Source organism: Eublepharis macularius, chromosome 3 (genome assembly GCF_028583425.1).
Source record: "Eublepharis macularius isolate TG4126 chromosome 3, MPM_Emac_v1.0, whole genome shotgun sequence".
NCBI lineage: Eukaryota > Metazoa > Chordata > Lepidosauria > Squamata > Eublepharidae > Eublepharis > Eublepharis macularius.
In genome coordinates this window covers 83091332-83116906 of record NC_072792.1, presented here as the reverse complement: position 1 = coordinate 83116906, position 25575 = coordinate 83091332, and the positions used below count along the sequence as shown (strand labels likewise).

The 25575-nt window shown below is 40.1% G+C and overlaps 1 protein-coding gene across 1 annotated transcript in view; it reads left to right on the top strand.

Annotated features, from left to right (window-relative positions):
* LOC129326231 (cilia and flagella-associated protein 47-like) overlaps positions 1-25281 on the top strand; it is a 30165-nt gene extending 4884 nt beyond the window's left edge. The window contains exons 2-6 of the mRNA XM_054974393.1: positions 7493-7575; positions 12612-12757; positions 18484-18592; positions 22487-22713; positions 25174-25281. Coding sequence (XP_054830368.1) covers positions 12716-12757; positions 18484-18592; positions 22487-22713; positions 25174-25281 — 486 coding nt within the window. The 5' untranslated portion in view covers positions 7493-7575; positions 12612-12715. The remainder of the gene's footprint in view (positions 1-7492; positions 7576-12611; positions 12758-18483; positions 18593-22486; positions 22714-25173) is intronic.
* Positions 25282-25575: the final 294 nt, after the last annotated feature.

Sequence of the window (25575 nt, the reverse complement as noted above, 5' to 3'; positions counted from 1 at the left end):
AGATGAAAATGGGGAAGACACCAGGCCCAGATGGACTGCCATGTCGGTATTATAAATGCTTTGAAGTTGAGATTTTGATACCCTTGCAAAATACAATGAATTCAATTTTATTGGGAGGCAAGATGCCAGAGACCTGGAAAGGTGCAAATATTATGTTGATCCCTAAAGAAGGACAAGATTTGACATTAGCAAAAAACTATAAACCTATATCACTGCTGAATAATGATTATAAATTATTTACCTCGGTCTTAGCAGAAATACTTAAGTATGTGCTTAAAGACTTTATCCACGAGGATCAAAGTGACTTTCTACCCAAACGACAGTTGAAAGACAATGTCAGAACTGTGTTGGATATAGTGGAGCATCTGGATAAACATAATGAAAAGCAAGTGGCTCTTATTTTTTTGGATGCTAAAAAGGCCTTTGAATTGGGTTTTCCTGTTTAAAGTCTTAGAAAAGATGAATTTTGGGGAGCATTTTATAAAATGGGTGAAATCAATTTATACTTCACAGAACGCCAAAATTATTGTAAACGGAGAATTAACTAAACCTTGCAAGATTCAGAAAGGAACACGTCAAGGTTGTCTGTTGTCACCATTCCTTTTTATTTTGGTGTTGTGGGGTTTGAATAGAGATATTAGACAGGATGAGAGGATCAAAGGTGTTAAAATTTAAAAAGAGTCATATAAATTAAGAGCCTTTGCAGATTACTTTGTTTTGTTTCTGGAGGACTCGTTAGATGGAATTGAAATACTGATGGAGAAATTGAGAGAGTTTGGTGCTCTGGCAGGTTTTAAAATAAATGATCAGAAAACAAAAATGTTGACAAAAATATGGATATTAAATATCAGGAAGAATTGATGAAAATAACAGGTTTTAAGGTTGAAAAAAGGTAAAATAGTTAGGTATTATGCTAACGGGGATGAACTGTTTGACACTGAGAGATCTCTGTCTTTCGGTGCTACACCTCTGAAGATGCCAGTCACAGCTGCTGGCGAAACATCAGGAACTACAATGCCAAGATCACGGCGATACAGCCCGGAAAAATCCACAACAATCATTGTTCTCCAGCCGTGAAAGCCTTTAACAATATAACTGTATGATATTTCAAACAATTTTGATAAGATGCGGAAAGAAATTTAAAAAGATATGTTAAGATGGGATGGAGTGCTGTTATCCTTGTTGGGAAGAATATCAGTTATCAAGATGACTGTTTTACCTAGAATGTTATTCCTCTTCCAGACATTACCTGTGTTAATTTCAGATGTACCATTTAAGCAGTGACAAAAGGATATTTCAACATTTATATGGCAAGGGAAAAAAAACAAGGGTCAAATATAAAATTCTACAGGATCTGAAGGAGAGAGGCAGACTTGGTTTACAGGACTTGAAAGTGTATTATGCCTCTGCATGTCTAACATGGATGAAGGAATGAAAGCTTTTGAGAAATGAGAGACTTTTGACATTGGAAGGATATGACTTGAGATTTGGGTGGCATGCCTTGTGGTATGACAAAGTAAAGGTCAATGCAGACTTCAAAAATCATTATATTAGGAGAGCTATTTTGAGAATTTGGAATAAATATAAATCGAGACTAACACAGAAGACACCACTTTGGATTTCAACACAGGAAGCGTTCTACAGAAAGGAGATGACTTTCAAACAGGGATGGTTGATTTACTGAGATTTAATAGAATTTTCACAAGAAGATTGCAAATTGAAGACAAGGGAGGAGTTAGTAGCTAAGGGTTGTAAATGTCAATGGCTTGCATATGCTCCGGTTTTAGAAAGATTTAAATTAGATTAAAAACTATGGGGCTTTGAGCAGGAAAAGACAGAGTTTGAAAAAGAGCTTTGATCAAATGATGAACATGTTATTTCCAAAATGTATAAGTTGTTACTGAAATTTGAAATGGAAGAAGAATCTGTGAAAGACTGTATGGTAAAATGGGCAAATTTTTTGGGATATAATATAATGATGTACCAATGGGAAAATATACGGGTAAATTTACGTTGAGTGTTAGATTTAAAGAATTTTTTTATAAAATGATGTATCAGTGGTGTATAGCTCCTGATAGATTAGCTAGAATGAGCAAAGGTATGTCAAATAAGTGTTGGAAATGTGAGAAACAAGAAGGAACATTTTATCATCTCTGGTGGACTTGCCGTAAAGCTAAAAAAATTTGAACCCAGATTCATATGGTCATACCAAAAATACTAAAGACTACTGTACAGTTTAAACCAGAATACTTTTTGTTGGGATTAATGGACAAACAGTTGGAAAATCGGCATGGGGTTTTATTTCTATATATGACTCCTGCAGCTAGGTTGTTGTATGCACAGAAATGGAAAAATACAGAATTACCTTCAATAGAGGACTGGGCTATGAAAATGACAGCATTAGCGGAGGTGGTGAAACTTACAGCTTTGATCAAAGCTTTGATCAAAACATTGTCTATCTTTTTGTCTAACTGGAAACCCTTTATTGATTTCCTGCACGAAATGAGGAATAGTGACTTGATGATTTGGGTTTTGATCATTAAGAAGATAATGGGGGAATATAAAACAAGTAGAAGGGAGGCAGTAGTGGAAAAGAAAATTTCGGAGAGTGTAATTTTGCTTAAGTGTTGTAGAGAAGAATGGAAATGAAATATGTATTATTGTTGTTGGGGGTTTTCCGGGCTGTATTGCCGTGGTCTTGGCATTGTAGTTCCTGACGTTTCGCCAGCAGCTGTGGCTGGCATCTTCAGAGGTGTAGCACCAAAAGACAGAGATCTCTCAGTGTCTACACCTCTGAAGATGCCAGCCACAGCTGCTGGCGAAACGTCAGGAACTACAATGCCAAGACCACGGCAATACAGCCCGGAAAACCCCCAACAACCATCGTTCTCCGGCCGTGAAAGCCTTCGACAATACATGTATTATTGTTCTTTTTCCTTTCTAAGTTCCAAGTTCTGTTACTGTCTGCTTTTTCTTTATTCTTGTTTTCTGCCTTTTTATGGGCTTTTATTTCTATTAATAAAATAAAAATATATTTTAAAAATATTGCTTGATGACCTGGTAAGTACGAGGCAGGAAGGCTTGATTAGGTAAGTGGTAGAGGAAAGATGGAGGAAGGTTTTGATGAGATTAGACTGAGAGGTGCCTCAGGAAGCCTCATCTCTGCTGCTCTCTGGGGCATTGAGGGCCATCAGTCAGTCATTCCTCCTGCTATGATTCACAGCTTGGTAACTTTCCAGTCTCCAGGTGGCTGGCATCCTCTCTGCCTGGGGTCAGACAGTGTCTAGGACTCATTGCAATGGTTTATGATACTCCAGATGCATAAACTGCCCTTTTGATGTTTGTGGGGGAAGGTCTGCTAACATGGGTGAGTTTTCAGGAGTGACCAATTTCTTTAATGTTGAAATGGTAAGAAAAGAGCAATCTCAGGGCAGAAAGAGGCACAACTCTTCCTATGCTACTGCATCCTCCTATGTTCCTTCTAAAAGGCAGGCCAACCAGGGGAACTCAAACTCACTTGCAGGCCTGGCTCAGATTACCAACAAAACTTCTTAGCCCACCAAACCAGAGCAAAAAAGGTAGCCCAACCCAAAAAAGGCTGTCCTGCTCAGCTTCTTCTGCAAGGTCTTCCAAACTGGGGAAAGTTTACACTTTGATTCTGAGCACTCAACAGGCCCATCAGTTGCATAGGCTGGTTTTTCCCTTGATTAGTTGCCTCTCTTACTCTACTGGACCTTAAAGATTCTGTAACTTCCTGCCCCCATCGGAAGTCCGAAGGAGGAGGAGAATCGGAATTGGAGGGACCTCTAGGGTCATTAATCCAACCCCCTGCACAATGCAAGGAATTCACAACTATCTCCCCTCCCCACACCCTCAGTGACCCCTGCTCCATGCCCAGAGGATGGCAAAACACCATCAGGATCTCTAGCCAAACTGGCCTGGGGAAAATTGCTACCTGACCCAAGGTGGAGATTGGCATTACCCTGGGCATGTAAGAAGGGGCCACGAGAACAAAGCACTGATGTAACCCTTCCTGCCCTCCCTCTCATGATCTGCCTAGGTTCACAGAATAACAAACAATAAGGAGCAACCCTCAAGAGCGTGAAAATTATGGAAGATAATTCCATTAATTCATTCCGGACATCTCAGCTAATTGCCCATTAGGACACCTGCATCCACTCTGGCACTAGGAATCAATCCTGGGTCAAGCCCTTGTCGGCTGCTACCCACAAGAGCAACTGTACAGGAAAATTCCCCAGCTTTTGACATTCTCCAGATGTCTTTTAGGGGTGTAGAAAACCCCTTGGGTGGTGCAGTTCAGTCCCCACTAGAGCAGAGCTCTGAGGTTCCTGCTTCACTCAGCCATTTCCGGAACTTGAAGGGGTAGATTCCCACCACACCACTACCAGAAACCTTACCTGAGCTGGCAGCAGGAAAGGTACCAATAATAAATAATAGCTTGGCCCCGAGCCTGGCAGCAGCCCTGGAACTTGAAGGGGTAGATCCCTATCCCACCACACACACAGAAAATTCAAACTCCAATGCACTCTCTCTCTCTCAAAATGCCGACAGCAACTGTCTCTCCCTCTCCACTGTCTGCAAACTAAGCCAGAGCTGGGAGCCCCCCTCACCCCTGCTCTTTGCTCCCTTGTAACAAATTTGGAGTTCCACACTTAGGAAGACCTGCCTATCAAGCTAAATTGGGCTTAGATTGGGGTTTCCAGGGCAACAGCAGGAGTTCAGACAGAGTTCAGACAATCCCTGCCTAAGTTGCCAAGGGAATTGATTGCAGGTGCCAGACTGTCTGGCTTGATGAACAGCAACTAACAAGGCTTGCATTTAGAATGGGGTCTCACGAACAGCTGGTTCGTGGACAGCAGATTGGACTGTTCGTGGCTTTTTTTTGTTCGTATTGCTGTTCGTGCCCATGTCTACTCATTTGTATGGGTCATTTGGCTTTCTATCAGCTGTTAGAAGGGAAATTTTAATGTAGATTTCCAGCAGGATATTTTGAAGTATGTGAACGAGTGTAGAATTGTACTTTTACAAGGGTGTACTTAATTTGTTTTCTTCTGGCTATGGAAGGGGTTCCTAGGATACATGATTAAATTTAAATAATAGTCTTTTAAATGTTAATCTTGAAACATGACTTTTCCCTCATCTGTCACTCAAGCACTTTCCCTTTTCCTTTTATCTTTAAAAAAATTACTCAGAAATGAATGTAATGCTTCCATTCAATAGGTCATTACATAATCCCAATGTGGCATTTCCTGGGTTGTGTTGGTATCTTTAATGGACCCCCTTCCCCCCAAAAAACCACAAAACACAGAAAACTTTGAATCATTCCCTGCTAGCTGACTGCCTAGTTAGCAAAGTGCTGGTGCAAGCGTATCATAATGAAGTTCCTGTAGCTTGCCAATGAATAGAAGCATTCTTGTTTCTGTAGGACAGGAAATCTCTCCCTGTGGCAAACCCTCTTTCTTTGGAAAAGGAAACCAAACAGCATATTCTTCCCCAAAACTAAGAGTTGATTCCAAGCTTCTCCCTCCTCCTTGGAGCAGGTGGTATTTCAGAAGACCTCAGAAGGTGTCACCTTTACATGTGCAAGAAGCAAACCATTAAGAACTAGCTGCCTCCTTCACAGGAGGGACACTTGTCCTGGAACCTCCAAATGTTTTGTGGGGAAATAGGGTTCTGCCAGGTGCCTGTGACGGGCACTAAGAACCTTGCAGGTCTGAATTTCTATGGCTATGGCCCTTTCTCCCATTGTTGCAGACCCTAGTCTGAAACAGAGATTGGTTGAACAAGGGAGGCAAGCCTGATAAATTGCTTTAATTTTCATGTTTGCAAGAAACATTTTTTCTGCTAAGTTCTTGCTATACATCTTTGAATAAGACAAGGCACAGTGGTCTGAGGAATGCCCAGCCTAATCTCAACAGCTTATTCTGAACAAGAACAAAGTTTGTAACATTTATTACATGAAAAAGGTCTGCTGTAGTTCGGAGTGGAACACATGATGACATGCCATTGGAAGTGACAAATCAGTGGATTTTTGTATGGTCATACAGTTTCATGCCAAAAGACTCTTGAATCTCACAGACGTGGGTTGCATGAAATGATTTAATCTTTCAGAAAGTGCTTTGGTGAGATTCTTAAAACTGTATTTTATCTTTTCAATCTCAGATATATTTGATAAGAGATTATGACATGTATGCATATCTGCTTCTCATATCTTTTTCATATGGAATTGTAATATTTATGATCTTTGTATATTTGATTTGATTGATTTAAAATAAAGTCTTAAAAGAACATTATGAGTGATTTTTGGCTAGGATACATGTTTTTTTCTCTACACCTGGAATAAATAAATTTCTGACCTCTCTCAATCAGAAGGCTATTAATTTGTAAGATATAAGTTGTGGGAGAGACCAGCGATCTTAAATACACATCTGTGATTTATTGATTAAAGTATTGCTTTAAAATAGACAAAGAGACTTTGTTTCTACATGTAAAGAATGCTCTTCCCATAGAGAGATTTCCCTATATCACTGTGACCAGTTGGCTCACTTCCCCATTGGCCTAGTGTGGCCTCAGAATGGGAGGAAAGGAGGGTTCAAGTCACCCTTGCCCTTTCCTCTGGAGGATGCCCAGATGCTGCTTTGGCTCTCTCTGTGCTTATGATCAAGCAAGGAGCATCTCTCCATGGTCAGGGCTGATGGGTATTTAAATAGCTTCATGTACCTGCCAGCATTGATTGGGGCCTTACTGGTCTTAGTGCCAGCTGGGATTGGCTGCTCACAGGGCTGACCATGTGATCATGTGGTCCTTGCCCCTAAGGTAGGGGCTGTCTGCAGTGTTGGGAGGAGCAGTGTGGGTCCTCATCAGAGAGTGTGGCAGCTTGGCATGGGCTCATCAAAGTTGGGTTATACAGTGTGCTTGTTAAGGTGTTGTGAGGATGATATGGAGCAGGGATTCCCAACCTTTTTGAGCTTGTGGGCACACTTGGAGCTCTGACACACTGTGGAGGGCACAACAACAAAATGACTGACAAAATGGCTACCACTGGAGGCAGAGCCAGCCAGAAAATGGCTGCCACAGCTGTTTACCTTCAGCCACATAGTGAAGATTCTTGTGCTGTGGAAGCAGCTTTTGCTAAATAAGTGTTTTTAAAAACCTACACAGCCAATGTATACCTTCCTATGTGCTTAGTGCATTCCTTTCTATGTTATCTATGAATAGGGTTTTTGATGAAATATGTTTAACATAGGCAGTATTTTTGAGAATTATATAATGAACTTTTTGTACAGAAAAACTTGTTCATTTTTTGTCATATATAGTCCCAAGTCTATGTAATCCTGTTTACTATCTCAAGATAGCCCTTCATCAGAAATTCTGTGTTTTAATTGAAAGAAAGCTGTATTATGTTAGAGAATATATCAAATTGTGACTCATTTGAATATATCAACTTTGTTTTTCTTTTTCTTTTTGTTAGTTCTGAAACTGACATATTGAAACACACATGCAATGTTATAGGCATTGAGGGGTTTTACAATCAGGAGGACAACTACTATTCTAGTAAGTCCTTTTGTCAGTTATGTTTCTTTGTGATTTCACGGTTTATTTTATTAATTTTCTTGACCACGTGCAAAAATTCTGTGAATGATTCTGCATAAACGTTAAATAAGTTCAGAAATTTTGATTAATCAGTGTTACAAACTGGAACCTGCTGGGAGTCACAATAGGGGGAAATTATTTGAAATGCCTACCCTAAGAGTTTCAGTGGCTTAAGCAGGTGCATCCCCCCCCCCCCCAGCTGCCTTTTAAACTCACTCTCAACATTTCTTAGCTCCTGGAGTATATTCTGTCCTCTTCAGGCCAAATTTGCAATAATTTATAAACTAATATTTTTCTGCTTGGGGTCCCCTGAGGAAAAATGCCTGCCTTGTCTATGATTGTCTTAGTTTTTCTGCTTTTTGAATCATAATGGAAGTGGGGTAGGGATTAGAGGGGATTTTACAAGGATTCTATAAACTTTCTGGAGATTGTCCAGTAATCAGCAACACTCCCTTTTTGTGTAACTGAGGTTTTTTCAACATTCCAACTCTTCTAGAGAATATTTGTCTTTATCTCTGTCCCATTAATTTACAAATGTCTGTTTTTCTACATATTTGGAGAATCCTTTAAATAGGTAGAGAGTAGGTATCCCAAGTTTTGAAGCTTTTGGGCCAATCAGTTAGATGATAGTGTGTTTCTGCCATTTTAGCTTCAACCCTATCATGGTTTTTTAACAAGAGAATTGCAGTATTATTTATTTATTTATTTAACTTCTACCCCGCCCTTCCCACAAGTGGGCTCAGGGCGGCTTCCAACAAATAACACTGTTAAAATACAATAAAAATCTTATTAACACATTAAAATTCAGGTGCCATCAGACAGATCGGCTACTGTAAAATCATCATAAGCCCCGGCACCACCATGATGTAACTCAAGGGCGGCTGCAAAAGGATGGTGTGGCGGTCAGGAGGGGGACAAAAAAGCTGGCCCCTAGTCAAAGGCCCAATGGAACATCTCTGTCTTGCAGGCCCTGCAGAACTGTAAAAGGACCTACAGGGCCCGGATCTCCATTGGGAGAGTGTTCCACCAGGCCAGGGCCAGGGTGGAAAAAGCCCTGGCCTTAGTTGAGGCCAGCCAAATGTCCCTTGGAACATTCGAGAAGGTGTGGTGGTGGTGGGGTAGGGATATAGAATCAGAGGATCATAGGGTTGGAAGGTACCTCTAGGGTCATCTAGTCCAACCCCCTGCACATTGCAGGAAATTCACAACTACCCCCGCAACTGCCCCAGTGACCCCTGCTCCGTGCCCAGATGATGGCAATATACTTCCTTGATCCCTAGCCAAACAGACCTGGGGAAAATTGCTACCTGACCCCAAGGTGGCGATTGACATTACCCTGAACATGTAAGAAGGACCACGAGAATTAAGCACCGATGTAACCCATTCTGCCCTCCCCCCATGGTCTGCCCAAGTTCACAGAATCAGCATTGCTATCAGATTGCCATCTAGCCTCTGCTTAAAAACCTCCAAAGAAGGAGAGCCCACCACCTCCCAAGGAAGCCTGTTCCACTGAGGGTCCTCTCTAACTGTCAGGAAATTCTTCCTTATATTTAGCCGAAAACTTTTTTGATTTAATTTCAAGCCATTGGTTCTGGTCCAACCTTCTGGGTCAGCAGAAAACAACTCTGTGCCATCCTATATATGACAGCCCTTCAGGTACTTGAAGATGGTTATCATATCACCTCTCAATCGTCTCTTCTCCAGGCTAAATGTTCCAAGCTCCTTCAATGTTTCCTCATAGGACTTGGTCTCCAGACCCCTCACCATCTTCGTTGCCCTCCTCTGGACACGTTCCAGCTTGTCTATATCCTGAAATTGTGGTGCCCAAAACTGAACACAATACTCTAGGTGAGGTCTGACCAGAGCAGAGTAGAATGATACTATCACCGCTTGTGATCCTGACATTATGCTTCTGTTAATACAGCCCAATACCACATTTGCCTTTTAAGCTACCACATCACACTGCTGACTCATGACCCCTAGAGCTTTTTTGCACATACTACTGCCAAGATAAGTCGCCCCTATCTATAATTATGCATTTGATTTTTCCTTCCTAAATGCAGAACTTTGCATTTATCTCTGTTGAAATTCATTTTATTTGTTTTAGCCCAGTTTTCCAAACTGTCAAGATCATCCTGAATCCTTTCTCTGTCTTCGGCTGTATTTGCTACTCCTCCCAATTTAGTATCATCTGCAAATTTAATAAGCATTTCCTCTAGTCCTTCATCCAAATCATTTATAAAAATTTTGAACAGAACAGGTCCCAGGACTGATTCCTCAGGAACTCCACCTGTCACTCTTCTCCAAGAGGATGAGGAACCATTAACTAGTGCTCTTTGGGTGCGGTCTGTCAAACCAGTTTACAGATCCACCTAATAATAATAGGATCGAAACCACTTTTTACAGATTTGTCGACAAAGTTATTATGTGGAACCTTATCAAAAGTTTATCGAGATAAACTATGTCCACAGCATTCCCCTGAACCAGCAAGGTAATAACTTTCTTTAAAAAAAGAGATAAGGTTAGTCTGACATGACTTTTTCTTGAGAAACCCATGCTGGCTGTCAGTAATTACAGCCATCCTTTCTAAATGCTCTAGGACTGACTGATTATTTGTTCTAAGACTTTTCCAGGTATAGATGTTAAGCTGATGGGTTGGTAGTTACCCGGATCCTCCTTTTTCCCCTTCTTGAAGATGGGGACAACATTTGCCTGCCTCCAATCTTCTGGCACCTCACCTGATCTCCAAGAATTCTCAAAAGTAATGGACAGAGGCCCAGAAAATAATCTGCGAGTTCTTTTAGTACCCTTGGGTGCAGTTCATCTGTCCCTGAGGACTTTGTTCAGTTTAAAGAAACTAGGTGTTTACATACTACCACTATGCTGATCCTAGGCTGTAACCTCCTTCTCCATGTGTTCTGTTATTGCCATATTGAGCACCATCTCTGTTATGATCTTCACTTTCTTTAGGGTGGATTTTGCTTTAAATCTTCCCCTTCACACCCTCTGGGTAGTTTGCTGCCACCAGGAATATATTATTCCAAAATGTTTTATTTAAATTTTCCCTTTTGTAACGTGTTTGAGCATCAGGCTCCTTCGTGGTTCTATGTGGCCCTGAGGATAGGAATGGGAGATAACTCTGGGATATAACAAAACAAAGTTTATTTTTTTAAGAAGCGTATTGGTTACATAAAAGTAGTTCTTAGTTCTTCTAGTTGCTTCATCCAAACTCATTCACACAGATCTCTTGTAAGGCTTCACACACAGCCTCTTTCTCTAGGCTCTATATTTCTCTCACAGAGAACTCCTCAGACAGCACACAGCTAGCCTGTTTTCTTTTCACTCTCAATTCTTTCTCTCTCAGGCACACACACAGTTTGCCTGCTTCAAATAGAGTGAATATATAGTCTCACAGACACATTCAGTTCAGGCTTCCACTCAGGTTGCCTTTCCCTCACAAATACATGAACACACTCAGGCTGCACACAGCTCGCCTCTCTTGCCCTAACTGAATCTTTTTTCTCTCCCTCAATAACTGAAAACCGCCTTCACTCCGCCCACTCTATCATCAACCAATCATATCACTCACTCATCTCTCTCTTTCACCCCCACTCTTCACCTATCTCACCAAACATTTAAAGACACATGCACCCACTTCTTGAAATCATTACAATCTCCATCACAGGAGACGACTGAGGAAAAGTAGGAATTGAGCTGTTCTGCCCTCTCTTCATTGCCTGTTACAATTTCACTTCCCTGTCCCTGCAATGAGCCTTGCTCTTTTTCTTACTTTGACCGTAAGCAAAGAACACTTTTTTGTTGTTTTTAGCATCTCTTTCTAGCCTAAGCTCATACTGAGCTTTAGCTTTTCTAACACTCTCCCTACAAGCATTGATTATTCGGTTATATTCATCCTTGGTTATAAGGCCCTCCTTCCATTTACGTACAGCATTTCTCTTCCCCAAGACTATACATTCCAAAATTACATGGTCACTGCTACCTAGAGTGCCCACTACTTTCACCTCGTCAACGAGTTCTTCCCTGTTGCTGGGAATCATGTCCAAGATGGCAGATCCCTTTGTTTCCCTCTCCACTTTCTGAAAAATGAAGTTGTCAGCAAGACAAGTCAGGAATTTATTTGACCTTTCATTTTTAGCAGAGTTAGACTTCCAACAGATATTCGGGTAACTTAAATCTCCCATGACCACTGTTCCCCATCTCTTTGTGAACCTTGTAATTTATTCCAGGATTTTCGCATCCAAGCTGTGCTTGCTTGGTGGCCTATAGCAGATCCCCACCATAGTATCACTATTATTTCTCATTCCTTTTATTTTAACCCAGAGACTCTCAACTGAATTTTCATGCTCAGAGACATGTATTTCCTCACAAGTATATACATCCTTTACATATAATGCTACTCCTCCCCCCTTCCTTATTTGGCTATCTCTTTTGAACAAGTTGTATCCTTCAATCCTAGTATTCCAATTGTGAGCGTCATTTCACCAAGTTTCAGTAGTGCCTATTATGTCATAATTCCTTTCCTGTATTAGGACTTCAAGTTCCTCCTGCTTGTTTCCCATAATCTGTGCATTAGTGTAGGGACATCGGAAGCCATGAATTATATGTGCTGAGGTTTTTGTTTCTGTGCTTACCTGTGAGTTAATGTTTCCTAGCATATGTTCCGCCCCCTGCAGGTCTTCAGTGTTCCCTTCTCCAGATATAGGCTTTGAATTTTTGTCTCTCTCTCCCATGGGATTTAGTTTAAAGGGATATGGAAAAGTTGCTACAAATATCAGTTTTTTGCAGTCCCAAGTACTCTTTCTAACCTTATTGTATATTATCTTTTTGCTCAGACTTAGATTGACATCAAAATACATTCTGAGCTTTTTCCTCTGCATATTCAGCTTTCATCTGAGCAACCTAGTTCATGTAGAACTATGTATAAAATGAATAACTTTCCTCTGCTGTATATCAACCTCTTTATCATGTTCTGGCAGCTAATAAATCCAATTGCTTACAAGAGTTCTTCAGTCCACTGGATGTAGCTTACCTGGAAGGAGAAAGTTCTACAAACCTTGAGCTTCACTATCTGCCTTTTAATATGGGAAAACGTTACTGTGCCATAATTTTCATCAATGAGCAGGTGAGCAGAATTTTTTTGTCTCTATGATGACTTTGTAATATGAAAAGTTAGGACACTACATGTTTTGTTGACAGATAATGAGATGATAGGGCAAAAGGAAATTACTGTAGTATATAAAATGTAAGAATGAAAGTAAAATATATAGAGGATAACTATATCCTTTCATACAATATTTGAAAGCAGTCAATGAAATTAATGTACAAGAGATTTAATATATAACATCTATATACACCTCCTTGTCTACTTGGTGCGAACTTTCGGACTTGGGTGCCATCAATATGCAGATGACACCCAGTTATATCTGATGATGGATGGATGGCCTGGCTTGACCCCGGATGTCCTGGAGCATGCTTCTGAAGCCATGACTGGTTGGTGGAAACAGAATCAACTGAAATTAAACTCTACGGAGAGGGAGGTCCTGTACTTGAGTAGTGCATGGTCAGGTACTGTACTCTGGCTCCTGTCCCTCGATGGGGCGCCACTTGCACCAGTTCCAATGGTTAGGAGCCTGGGGGTGATCCTAGATGTCTCCTTGAAAATAGAGGCACAGGTTGCAGCAGTTGCCAAGTCCTCTTTTTTCCATCTACTATAGGCAGGCAGCTTGTCCCTTACCTTTCGACCTGTGACTTAACTATAGTGATCCAGGCAATGGTCACCTCTAGGCTGGACTACTGTAATTCGCTCTATGCGGGGCTTCCCCTGAGTCTGATATGGAGATTGCAACTGGTTCAAAATGCAATGGTGTGTGTTATTGCAGGAGCGCCAAGTGGAGCGCATATAACACTTATACTGTGCCAGCTGTATTGGTTGCCAGTGGAGTATTGAATCCGATTTAAAATTTTGGTATTAACCTATAAAGCCCTATGTGGACTGGGACCAGCATATCTGTGGCACCTCCTGTCCCCAAATGTACCCCAGAGGATGTTCTGATCGGGAGAGAAACAACTATTGGTGGTCCCTGGCCCCAGAGAGGCCTGCTTGGCCTCAACCAGAGCCAGGGCTTTTTCGGTCCTGGCTCCAGTCTGGTGGAACTCTCTAGTGATTGAAACCAGGGCCCAGCAGGATTTGTTACCGGTTTTCTGGGCCTGTAAGACAAAGATGTTCCACCAGGCATATGGCTGAGGATGGGCTTGGCCTCTGCTGGCCGATAAAAAGAGGAAAGCTGAAAGATCTGAACCCTCCCTTTAGAGCTGTCCACCATCTCTTCTCACTCTATGTGGGGCTGCGTTTGAAGACTGTTTGGAAACTTCAGATGGTTCAGAAGTTTCTCTTTTGTAAATCAATTCTGTATTTCAGCAAAATGAGCCATGCAAATTTCTGAATAATCAAGTTTTTAATATTTTACTAAATAAATAGCAACAAAGAATCATGTGGCCAGATATTAAAAAATTTCAAGAACAAGGGAATAAGAAGCCATATAGGGCAACCCAGAGGGGAACTTTCAGTTTACTAGTCCTGCAAAGTTAAAGTCATGTAATCTGGATTATAAATGTGTTTTAAACAGAGAATTGGGCAGTGAAAGAAGTGCTGTAAGTATGACTTATTTGCATGAAACTATAGAGCTAGCTCATGTAAATAAAGCTAGCCTGTAGTCTTGGGGGCGAGAGGAAGAATGATAAAACCCACTGTATAGTTAATGGGTGCTACAAGTACTTTATAATCATGAATAGTCTAAATTGTTTATAATAAAAATGGTAGACAAATTTACACAAACCGTGGTTATGAATTTTATATTGAAATACTTGTAAAGAATTAATTGAATAATGAATTTTATGTACTATTTATTTATGAAAACTTTATATAGGATGGAGAAATAGATTTAATAGCCAATTTCAAGAAATAATAAAATTTTGAACTGAGTGATTGAAGAGCTTGACAGTTCTGTCAGTGGCAGTAGGGAATTTATTTTATTTATTTAGACCATTTTTGTTGTGAATAGCTCGTTAATGTTTAACATATTTACCTTAAAGTTTAATTCTATTCATAAAATTCTTGAGCCTTTATCTCAAAGAAACGAGATCAGTGCAGAATACTGGTTGACTGTGAAAGAGTGCTGCGCTTGTGCTTAATCAGTGCTGCGCTTGTGCTTAATCTCAGCCCCCCTTTTAATCAACCTTACCTGAATAATCATGTCATTTGTTCTAAGAATGCTGTTACTGAATGCCAGCTCAGTCCAAATTAATTGTCATTCATCCTCCTGGATGAAGGTGCTGACCAGGCATGCATCTCCCAGATTTGATTGGTGAGATGGTAGTTCATCTCCCAGCTGTGCCCACTAAATTTTCACTGACTAGATTTGACAGTTGGGGAGGAGGGATCACTATGGTCTGATACTGGTATTTCTGATACTGGTATTTCTAGCTGAATGCTGCAGCAGAATACCAGTTTTGAGTGTCTGTATTTAGTGCTTGGGACACTTGAATATATTAAAGTTTTGATGGTCATTCCATCCACCTCTCCAACTGAGATATATGTTGAGATCCATCAGACTGTTAGTTCTGGAGAATTTCAACATCTGATCATGTTTAGACTCAGATCAGGTGCTCCAAAATCCTCATGAGGATTACTCCTGTGGATTAAGCCATGTGGAGGAAGTAATATCTGGTTATTGAGAATACAGCTTTTCTGGTGATGGGTAAAAATGGGTTTCTGCACTCAAATAATAACTGTGTCCATGAGCAAATTCCTCACATAGGGTTTTTACAGCATCTGAACTGGAATTTAGATTGAACAGACATTCTCAAGTGTCAGTTGTATTACCTCAAAGGGAGATTCATGGTTATTTGATGTGACATTTGTGCTTACAGGATGACACTTTGAAGCACTCCTGTTATTGCATACATAGGGAGATGTTTAGCAGCATACATTTTCAGTGTATGCGCATGCCTTGATTTAGTTCAGTTTTCTTGCTCTTTTTGAGATTCTTCAGAAAATTGCTTCAAACTTTGTTAGAATATGTCCAAATTAACAGATTATATGATAAGAAGCAGGGAACATGCAAGAACTTGCAGGGGGAGGGGATCTAATTTTCTTCTGCCCTACTATTTCTTTTTTCCCTTCCCTGAAAGCCCCCATAACTTCTCATTTTTTCCTTCTCCTTTATCTCACTTCCGCCCATCAGCCAACCTACCTTTATTTTCCCCAGTATTTTCAGCTTTCCCTCCTTCCTTCTGGCAGCCTCTATCTGAGAAAACTGTGTACCAGTTATATGGTGGGGAACTAACATGACTTGTAAGGGGTGCCTCACTTACCTGTATCCACCTTCCTATGTTATTTCCTTTTTCTCTTCTCTTAGCAACTCCCACATCCTCACTTCTCCCATTTCCTTTTCTCCTTCCCACCCACCAGCCATCTTTTTATATGCCCACCTTCAGTTATATTTATTTGTTTACTTCACTTATACCCCACTTTTCTCCACAATGGAGACCCAAAGCAGCTTACATCATCCCCCTCTGTTTTATCCTCACAAACAACTCTATAAGGTAGGTTAGGCTGAGAATGGCCGAAGGTCACTCAGTAAGCACCTTGGCAGAATGGGAATTCAGTCTTGGGTCTCCTAGATTCGTGTGTGAAATTCTTTTTTTTTATATATATATAAATTTTTATTTTTCAAACTACAAAACGCTACACAGCACTACACAAGACTATCACAAGGAAAGGGGAAAGGGAAGGGACAAAGGGGATGGAAAAAGAAAAGGGGGGGGGATGACCTACAAACACTAAACACTAAACACTACACTTCAATGTTTTCCCTTCATACTGTCATAATACAAAAATAGCTCCATAGGATAATGATGGAGTGGTTAATCATACAGAGAATAGGCATTTCAAATTCTGATTAAACTTTCCTCCCCCTTCTAGGTCCCGGACGCAATTCTCTCTGTGCAACCGCTGTTGCGGTGCTCTCCTCCTCCTCCCCCCCCCTCCGGCTTCTCCTTTTCTTCGTTCTCGGTGCAGCAGAATTCCGGGTTTTTATCCTCAAAATCCTTTAGTTGATCTTCTGATAGTATCTTATAGGCCTGATCTTTATATCTAAACCATATTCCTTCCGGGAATAACCATTTGTACTTTATTCCATGGTCCCTCAGAAGAGCTGCAAACTTTTTATACTTAAAACGTCTTTTCCGGACTAGAAATGGAACGTCCTTCAAAATCTTGACTTTCAAACCCATAAAGTCCAAATCCGCATTGTATGAGTTATATAGGATGGTGTCCCGAATCTTTTTAAATGAAAAGTCAATAATGATCTCACGAGGCAACTGTCGCTTTGTTTGATTCGTGTGTGAAATTCTAATCACTACATTACACTGGCTTTTGTGGCTGCTGTTGAACATTAGTGAGTAGCTGGGCCTGGATGAATCATAGCACTTGCATAGTATCAAGACACTCAGTAGTTGCTGTCAGGCCTGGTCATGATGAGTCCTCACTCAAAGGCCAAAAGGTCCTGCCCCCTCCTCTTGCCTTTTACTGACAGAAAGCAAGATATCTACTGGCAGTAATGGTATTGTTTTCTAGCAATGGCTACAGAAGGCATTTGTTTAAGTTGCAGATGCTGTTTTTGTTATATTGTGTGTGTGTGCACGTGTGCGAGGGGGGGTTAACTTGCAGTGTGTGTGTGTGTTTAAATGTGTGTGTGTGTGGGGGGGGGGAATAACCCCCTATGTGTGTGTGTGTGCTTTTAAATATGGGTGTTTTTTTTTAACAATTCCTGGTTTTTCTGCAAACCTAGGCTTTGCTCAGGTTTGTAGAAAAAACTGTCTTGCCCATGGGTTCAATCCCCATATTTAAGTATCCACGGATTTGGCCATGTTGAAAATTAGGTATAGTGATAATGAATTGATATTTTGTTCAGCACATGGATAAGGGCATTTCATATAAAGGTTAGTTCATATTCCTCATATTTCTGGTACAGAGAGCCAGAGTGGTGTAACAGATACTGCCAGATCTGGAAGACCCATGTTTAAATCTACACTTGGCTTTGGACCAGTCACACATTCTTAGTGTAAGCTACCTACTGGGTTTTTTTGTAAGGATAAACTGGAGGAGAGGAGAAGAATGTAAACTTCTTTCAGCCCCCATTGGAGAAAAATGCGGTGTATACATGAAGTAAATAAATAAATGCTTCCACAGTTGCTTTGGCATGAAGATGGCAAGAGTAATAGGAATGTATTCATTCACAGTGGGAAAGATTATCTCAAGCACCTTCCTTATGTAAAGAAGCCCCATCAGGCAATTGCTTTTTAGTGAGTTCATTCTACTACTGTTATAATTTTTAAAGACCTACTACCATGTGGGAAGGGCCCGTGCCATGGGTCCTTGTGACCTCTTATCACAGCTGGAGTATAACTGCATGGCAAGGACCAACATGATTTGCTTTTCAATGTTACAGAAGCACTGTGGGGTTAAACCCACAGAAAAATCTGTTCCCACACAGCTTCTGTAACATCTAAAGGGTACATGAGTTAATGGCAATAATAGATTCTTAATAAATGTGTCTGTCTTTTCCCCTCCAAAGTTGAATTACTGTAGTTATTTTACATAGTCTCTCCATTCTACTTTATTTAAGAGGCTTTAAAATAAATGCTTTTGAATGCAAGAAATATAGTTGTGAGTCGAACTTCAGTGTTACTATAATGGATTTTTGTTTGTTTATAGTCTGAGAAGCTTCTAATTTGTTCTGCATGAAGTGCCTTCAGAATTGAAATGCATATGTTCTTGTGTTTTAGATTGGGGAATTTGTGTACCTGGTGGAAGGAACATGTGGCTTACCGTTGCCTTCAGCCTTGCTTCCGATGGATAGTCCAAATGTTCTACGCATTAGCAGTATGTTAGAAGGTAGAGTGAAAGAATGGGGAGGGAATCAAAGTATTTTTGCAATACATTAAAATTTCAAATGCAAAAAATATAGAAAAAGTGAGGCATTTTAATATAAAAAGGCTTCAGAAGGTGCTCCTGAAATGATAGTCAAACATTTTTATTTGGGTTACACATTATTTACTACCCACACTCATTTCTTTCCCTTCCACATGCCAGCACTCTCCTGGGACAAATAACCTATGATTATTATCTGTATTCTATATGTATTCTCATCAGTCATACCCTCTTTCACAGGGTTCTCAGGATTTTGTATTTGCAACATATGTTTATGGCTCTATGCATATGAGCATCATGCTAAATGAATATTCCTGGAGTCCAATGTATTCTGATTTGACATATGTAATTATATGCTGACCATTTGTCAAGTACTAAGGAATTCTTTGAATGCACAAAAAGTCACCTGTAATTCTTTAAACTATTTCAGAGCTGCAAAATAATTTTGTTCTTTCTTTTGGTCTTTTAATGTTTGTGTCGCATTATAACTTTGTAAGTTTAGCTTACAAAGATCAAATTTGCACTCTTCGTTCAATTAGTATCCTCCAGGCATACTACTGTCAGAATTTATTGCTAATTGATAATGACCACAAGCGGCAGTCTATATGGGCAATAGTCAAAGGAGAAGGAAAGGTTACTTATCTAGTAATTGTAATTCTTGAAGATAATGGCATGTATAGCCTTCATTCACTTTGCGTGGATCCATACAGCAAATTACCTTGTAAGGGCTACAGTTACTGCATAAGTGACCTTTCTTTCATGGGTTGTAATTCAGACACCCTCCTACACGTCCATTTAATGAGGTCCAAGCAGCCCTGTCAGTAAGGGATTAATGCCCATACAGACAGTGTGCCCCGAGGCTTTTCTAATGTGTGTTTTGTGACATAATTGTATCAAAGAAAAATATCTGAACAGTTCTTTACCATCATTAGATGAGGAATTTTACAGCACAGATAACAGGAAATGTAAAGCCTCTTAACAGTTCACTTAACACCTCTCTCTTTAATTGCATTCAGTTTTATATAGTTGGAGTTTGTTGCTGTGCTGTACTTCTGACTGAAAGTAGTAGCACTTTGAACTGCTTTACTTTTTGCTCCTTGCCAGCAAAGCTTCATCATTTGGTGTCATCACTATTATATGCAGCAGGACCTCTGTAGGAAAAAATGTTGCTATGTTAATTTTTCAGTTGTGCACTGGTTCATCTTGCCTTCTTTCTCTATCACTAAGCTGTGGTCTCACCGTGGAACAGTAGCCATTAGGAGTGTGTGCTTCAGGTTTCCATTTTGGGTTTTTAACCCGAACCGTGCCCAATTTGTATGGATTTGGGGTTCCCAAATGCTTTCCGAAGCATTTCGGAACACTTCGGGAAGCTTTGTGTAGAGCAGCAGCAGCAGCTCTTTTCTTGCTGTTTGCAAATAAGAAAAAAAGTGCTGCTGCTTTCAAAGCTCCCTGCCCTCTTTTTCACCTGATGGGAGGGGCAAGAGGGAGTTCCCTCTTCTCCCCTCCCATTAGATGAAAAAGCCAGCCTGGAAGCTTTGAACGCTCAAACCAGCACTTTTCAGTGGTGCTTTGAGCTTTCAAAACTTCACGCAGGCTTTTTCACCCAGTGGGAAGGGGGAAGAAGGAATTCCCTCTTCCTCACTCTCATTGGATGAAAAAGCTAGCCTGGAAGTTTTAAAAGCTCAAAGCAGCTCTTTTCAGGGCTGCTTTGAGCTTTCAAAATTCCATGCAGACTTTTTCATCCAATGGGAGCAAATCAGATGAAAAAGCCTGTGGGAAGTGCTGCTTTGATCTTCAGTGTGCTCTGAATATTTACAGAGCATACCGGAGCAGCATAAATACCTGAACCCGAAGTGGCTTACCACTTCAGGTTAAGGGTTATTCTGGATTTTTTCCCTGCTTTGGGTAAACCCGAATCTTTTCTGGGTGCACACTCCTAGTAGCCATAATTGGTGTGTATCCAGCACCTATCAAGAGTTTTTGGAAAGTTGGCATTTTCCCAGCAAGGCTTCTGATTGACCATTGGAGATTTGATTGGCTATGCATCACCCTGCCACCACAGCACAAGGATTTTCATTGTGTGACTGAGGTAAACTGTGGCAACCATTGTATGGTAGGCTTTGCCTCCTGCAGCTGCCATTTTGTGGCAGCCATTTTGTGGTTGTGTCCCCCATACTGTTGTACTGGATGACTCTAGTCAGGCCTGATTCAGATATAGGTGTGCATTTAAGAAGCCCTGAGCATCTAATTAGCTTTCCTATATCAAATCATTTAACTCTTGTTAAGAGGTACACCACAGATAACGTCTTTGACTTATTACTGAGTATAGTACATGTAATAAAATTATGGACTCTCTGCTTCCATTTTAAGCCTTTATTATTACCAAATAATTATTCAGTATTCTTAATATTAACTCAGTCCACAGAAAATTACATTATCTATTATAACTACATAGATCATTAAAGGAGAGAGAGCAAATACTTGAGTCCAAAAAAGCAGCTTATGCAAAGACACAAGGGTCACAGACAAGGAGCCCCTTTTAAGGAAAATCTCTTGATCAATTTAGCCTTTCGTATTTATAGGGTTTATCCCACTTCAAAGGCTCAAATTCTTGGCTAACGTATTATCTTATGACTTCATACACCAAACAAGGTTATAAATACTTGAAATATCTTTTTGAAAAATATAACAATTAGTTCATCCTTGCTACTTCTTGTCTTAATGAATTCTGTGTAAAATTAGTGATTACAAGTTTCTAATACATCTGAATATCTTTTGGTCCTCCACCAATGTAACTATTCTTGAAAAGTGTTGCCAGCCTCTATGAAGTTAGATATTCCTGCCATTTTGAGGGTGGAAATACATGTTACTAAGTATATAGGGATGCGCAAGTGAGCCTGATTTCACATGTCCCCCCTCCAACTTTCCCTGTACTTGCTCACATAGTCACACTTCAGTTTGCTCTGCGTAAATACATTCATTTGTTCAATCATCAACTGCTAAAAGTATCCCATTTCCCTCACATCCATTCATTGAAATGCAGATTTTGACACTTTCTCACACCTTAAAGAAATGCAAATTGACAAGTCAAAGAAGAACAATACTTGTTCTCGCAGCAAAAACAAAGTCGAATTGGTGCTTTGCCCTCTTGAGTCACTTGCAGATGCAGTCACAAAAAGGGAGCTCCTGTGAAAGTGGCATTCACATGCACCGAACAAGAGTAGCCTGCACATGAATTGAGCACTACACATACAGTCCTGCATTTGAGCGTCCCAAGGTAGTTAGTAACGTGTGTTTCTACCCTCAGATACTCCCTGTACCTGGGCCTTGGTACATTGTATATGGTTCTTGTAACCTACATGTGGCAATACAACTGTGTAACTTTATTGTTTTATGCCCCTCTCCAAGGTTGTTAGATTCTAGGCCTCTAGACTCTCTTTCTAGCCTATCTGGTTATGGGGCTGGGCTAGCTCTGTTTTCATGTGCACAAGTGTCTTGAATAACTTGCTTGGTTATATCTAGCAATTCCCCCCCCCCCCTGTTGTTCTAGCCCTATCCATGACATTGTGTGAGAATTCCCAAAAAGTTGGAGACCTGTGCTTTAGTGCCTTTATACCATTGGTAGCATTTCTGTTGTACAGTTGTGCTGGAGGACGATTCTTTTTTCTTTAGTTACAAGATGTAAGTACTACCCCTTGTATGGTATCCTGTAGCCATTAGAATGATCCTGCTTACCCAGCACTAGAGCTATGCAGGCAAAAACTGAATGCTTAAATTGTCTTTTTGTCATTTGTATTTGGAGAGCAGCCTTTACCTGGAGATAAAAAGGAGGCTGACAGATGGCTCTATTTATTATAGGTCAAAGTGAAATGCAGCCAGTGCTTTGCCTGAAATGTTGCCTTACTGATATACTGAGAGAAAAGCTAAAGATCCCCCTGATCAATGAAGCAAGGGAGAAGGCTCTGGCTATTGCAGCACAACAGCAGATGTCTGCTTTGGAGTATGAGCGAAGAAAGGTCACTGGGACGCTTGAGAGCAGCAGTGTTCGTGTGGCAGTTGCAGCCCTGGGGCTGTCAACAGTTAAGGTAAAAAACACTATAGAATGCAGGTACTATTAAGAATTTATTTTGTTCATTACATTTAAAGCTGATGATTGAGCAAAGCTTTTATTGCATAGCTTAGAATCTGAAAAGACACTTTTTATCAATTTATTTTTTAATATCACTTTTAATAGTGTAATCATCTATTGTATTATAAGTCTACCAAACAGAATAGTTTGATTTTATGAGAAGCCCTCTTAGCCTTACTATGTGTGAGTAAGCAGCATTCCACTGGATGAGGCAGTCACAAGTGATTTCTGTGCTAAGCTGTGGCACAGAAATAACCTGCCTGACTGTTCTCCTGAATAACTGGAGGAGATAGAAATCATACCACGGACTTGTTGCCATGTCGCTGCCATGTTGTACTTTACTTTAACCATGTTGTAGCATAATATATCAATAGTAATCATGGCTAATGCCAATCAGGATTTCCTTTGAAGTGAATTTTAGAGCCAGTGTGGGGTTTACTGGGTTACCTTGGGACAATGACAAACATTCAACCTAAGTTACCTCACAGGACTGTTGGGAAGATCAAATGGAAGAGAGAAGCTACTTTGGGTTCCCATTAGGGAAAAAGGCATAGAATAAATGAAGTAAATAAACTCTTACAGGAATTTGATCAGCGTTAACTGTGGTCATTAACTGTAGACGGATAATGCTATTCCATGGTTTAAAAGAATTTTTGGTAAGGAGAGGAAAAAATGGTGGTGGGAGGAATAGGAGAGCAAGTAAGCATGTCAGTCCATGGCGTAATCCCAGTTCCCTAACCATAGTTCCTGAATATATTTTAAATTATTGTGTTCATTTGTACAAACTATGCACATAAGCGTTTGCTGGCAACTGAGTGATTAAGCCATCTCATATATCTCATATATTTTCTTGTTAAGTTTCATTTTGATATTCAGTGCGCCTGAAGATCAACAAGATATAATGAAAATAAGTACAGTTAGCAAAATAAAATATAAAATCAGTTCAGATAATTTATCCTGCGTTTCCAAATTATATTAGCCCAAGTTGCTTCAATGCATACCTTTACTCCTTTTGAAGCCTGTCAGATGTACAAGGGAAACCAGAGATTTAAAAAAAAATATCTGTAGCACCATTTAACTATAATATCATTGCTGGTGATGATGATAATATTGATGGCATGAGGAGGAAATGGCTATCCCACTGTGAAACTAATATGTGGATGTCCCAACATTCATCCAAGATGCATAAGTCAACCTTACCTGGAGCCAGAGCCCTCTTTCTCCTAGACCTTTGTATCATTTGTACTCTAATATGCAGCTTAAAAGGTCACAGCAGTTTAAGCCAATATATGGTTATAGTTTAAATCTAGGACAGAGGCAAATTCTAGTTACCAAAATAAGATTTATTAAGCTGTTGAATCAAGTAAGAAATAGAGGTAAAGTAATACTTTAAGCATTACAAGTATCAGTTCAGGAGAACAATCAGAAACTGGCTTTCATATGCATTTGTTAGAATAAGCTAAACACAATATATTTTATATGTAGTAAACATACAATGTTTAAAAGTAATCATAATAAAGTGTTATAAATTAATATTTATTAGACACATAGCAGTCAGTCCCTGTAGTAGGAATTATAGCATATTTTATTGTAGATGTTTTGGACCCTAGTTCATACTTTACATGTTTAGTGTGAAGATTAATGGCTAAACTTCAGACTGATTTCTAAGTAATTTGGCTTTCTTTTAGTGCTGGCCACCACACAGCTGGGCCTGGCTGGTGATTACCATGTAACTCACTATTTTCCTTTGGAGAAGCTGCCAGGGGGAGGGAAGAAGGAGAAACTGAAGACAAGGGGCAGATAAAGGTAGATTGGCTGATGGTGGGAAGCAGAGATGGAAGCAGGAAAATGGACAAGGCTATGGGAACTGCCAGGGAAGGGAAAGAGGAAATAGTGGGGGAAGGGAATATAGGGGCAAATGAGTTGCTCCTCAGATTTTCTTGCTGTTCCCCTGCTTACATATTATACAGTGCTGGATATGCATGACTATTTGCAATAATTAACTGAAATCCAAAGGCAGCATATAGACACTGAACTTTTTTTGCAGTTTCCTCTTCAAAAGCTTCTCTCATTTCAGATTACACAAACTGGTCATTAAATGCCTTTGAAAGTAGAAATATTTTAGGGATTTGACATAAAAGTATTTTAAACAGAAATGGAGAAGGACATACAAAAGTCATGGAGACAGCAGTTTATTTGTAAACTGCTGTTATACCAAATTCCCAAACTGCTTTTTAAATGCAGGAGAATATGAAGAGCATCTTGATGAGAACATCTTCATCCTAATAGGGAAGCTGCAACAACAACAAAAATTTAAAAAATAGGTGTACACTCATGGTTTCACGCTGCAGTGAATCTCTACTGATGGAAGGGATTTTTGTCATCAGAATAGGACTCCTCTCCTTTGCTGTTGCAGCTCAAAATGATCTCTGAAATGTTGCTTTTGGGGGACAGTGGACCTCCTCCCTCCCAGAATAGCATGAAGAGAAGCCAAAGGTTTGCTGTGAAAGGCATTAAAGAATAAAGCCACCTCCCTTCAGTTAGTGGAAATCTGTGAAATCCAGCCTTTGAGCTTTGATCAATAAAGGTAAACGTAACCAGATTATAATACAGTACTGTTGTAGCTGACTTGGATGGCCATGTCTGAGAGTGAAAATAGCAAAGAAGAGATGGTGAGATCTTCAGTGACGCTGTTTTGACAATTAAGAATAATTTCTTATTCTTATGGCAGATGTGATATACTTTGAAATAATCAGATGGACCCTAACATTATCTGTAATACCTTACTAGAGGAATACCTGATAATTATGTCTGAAGC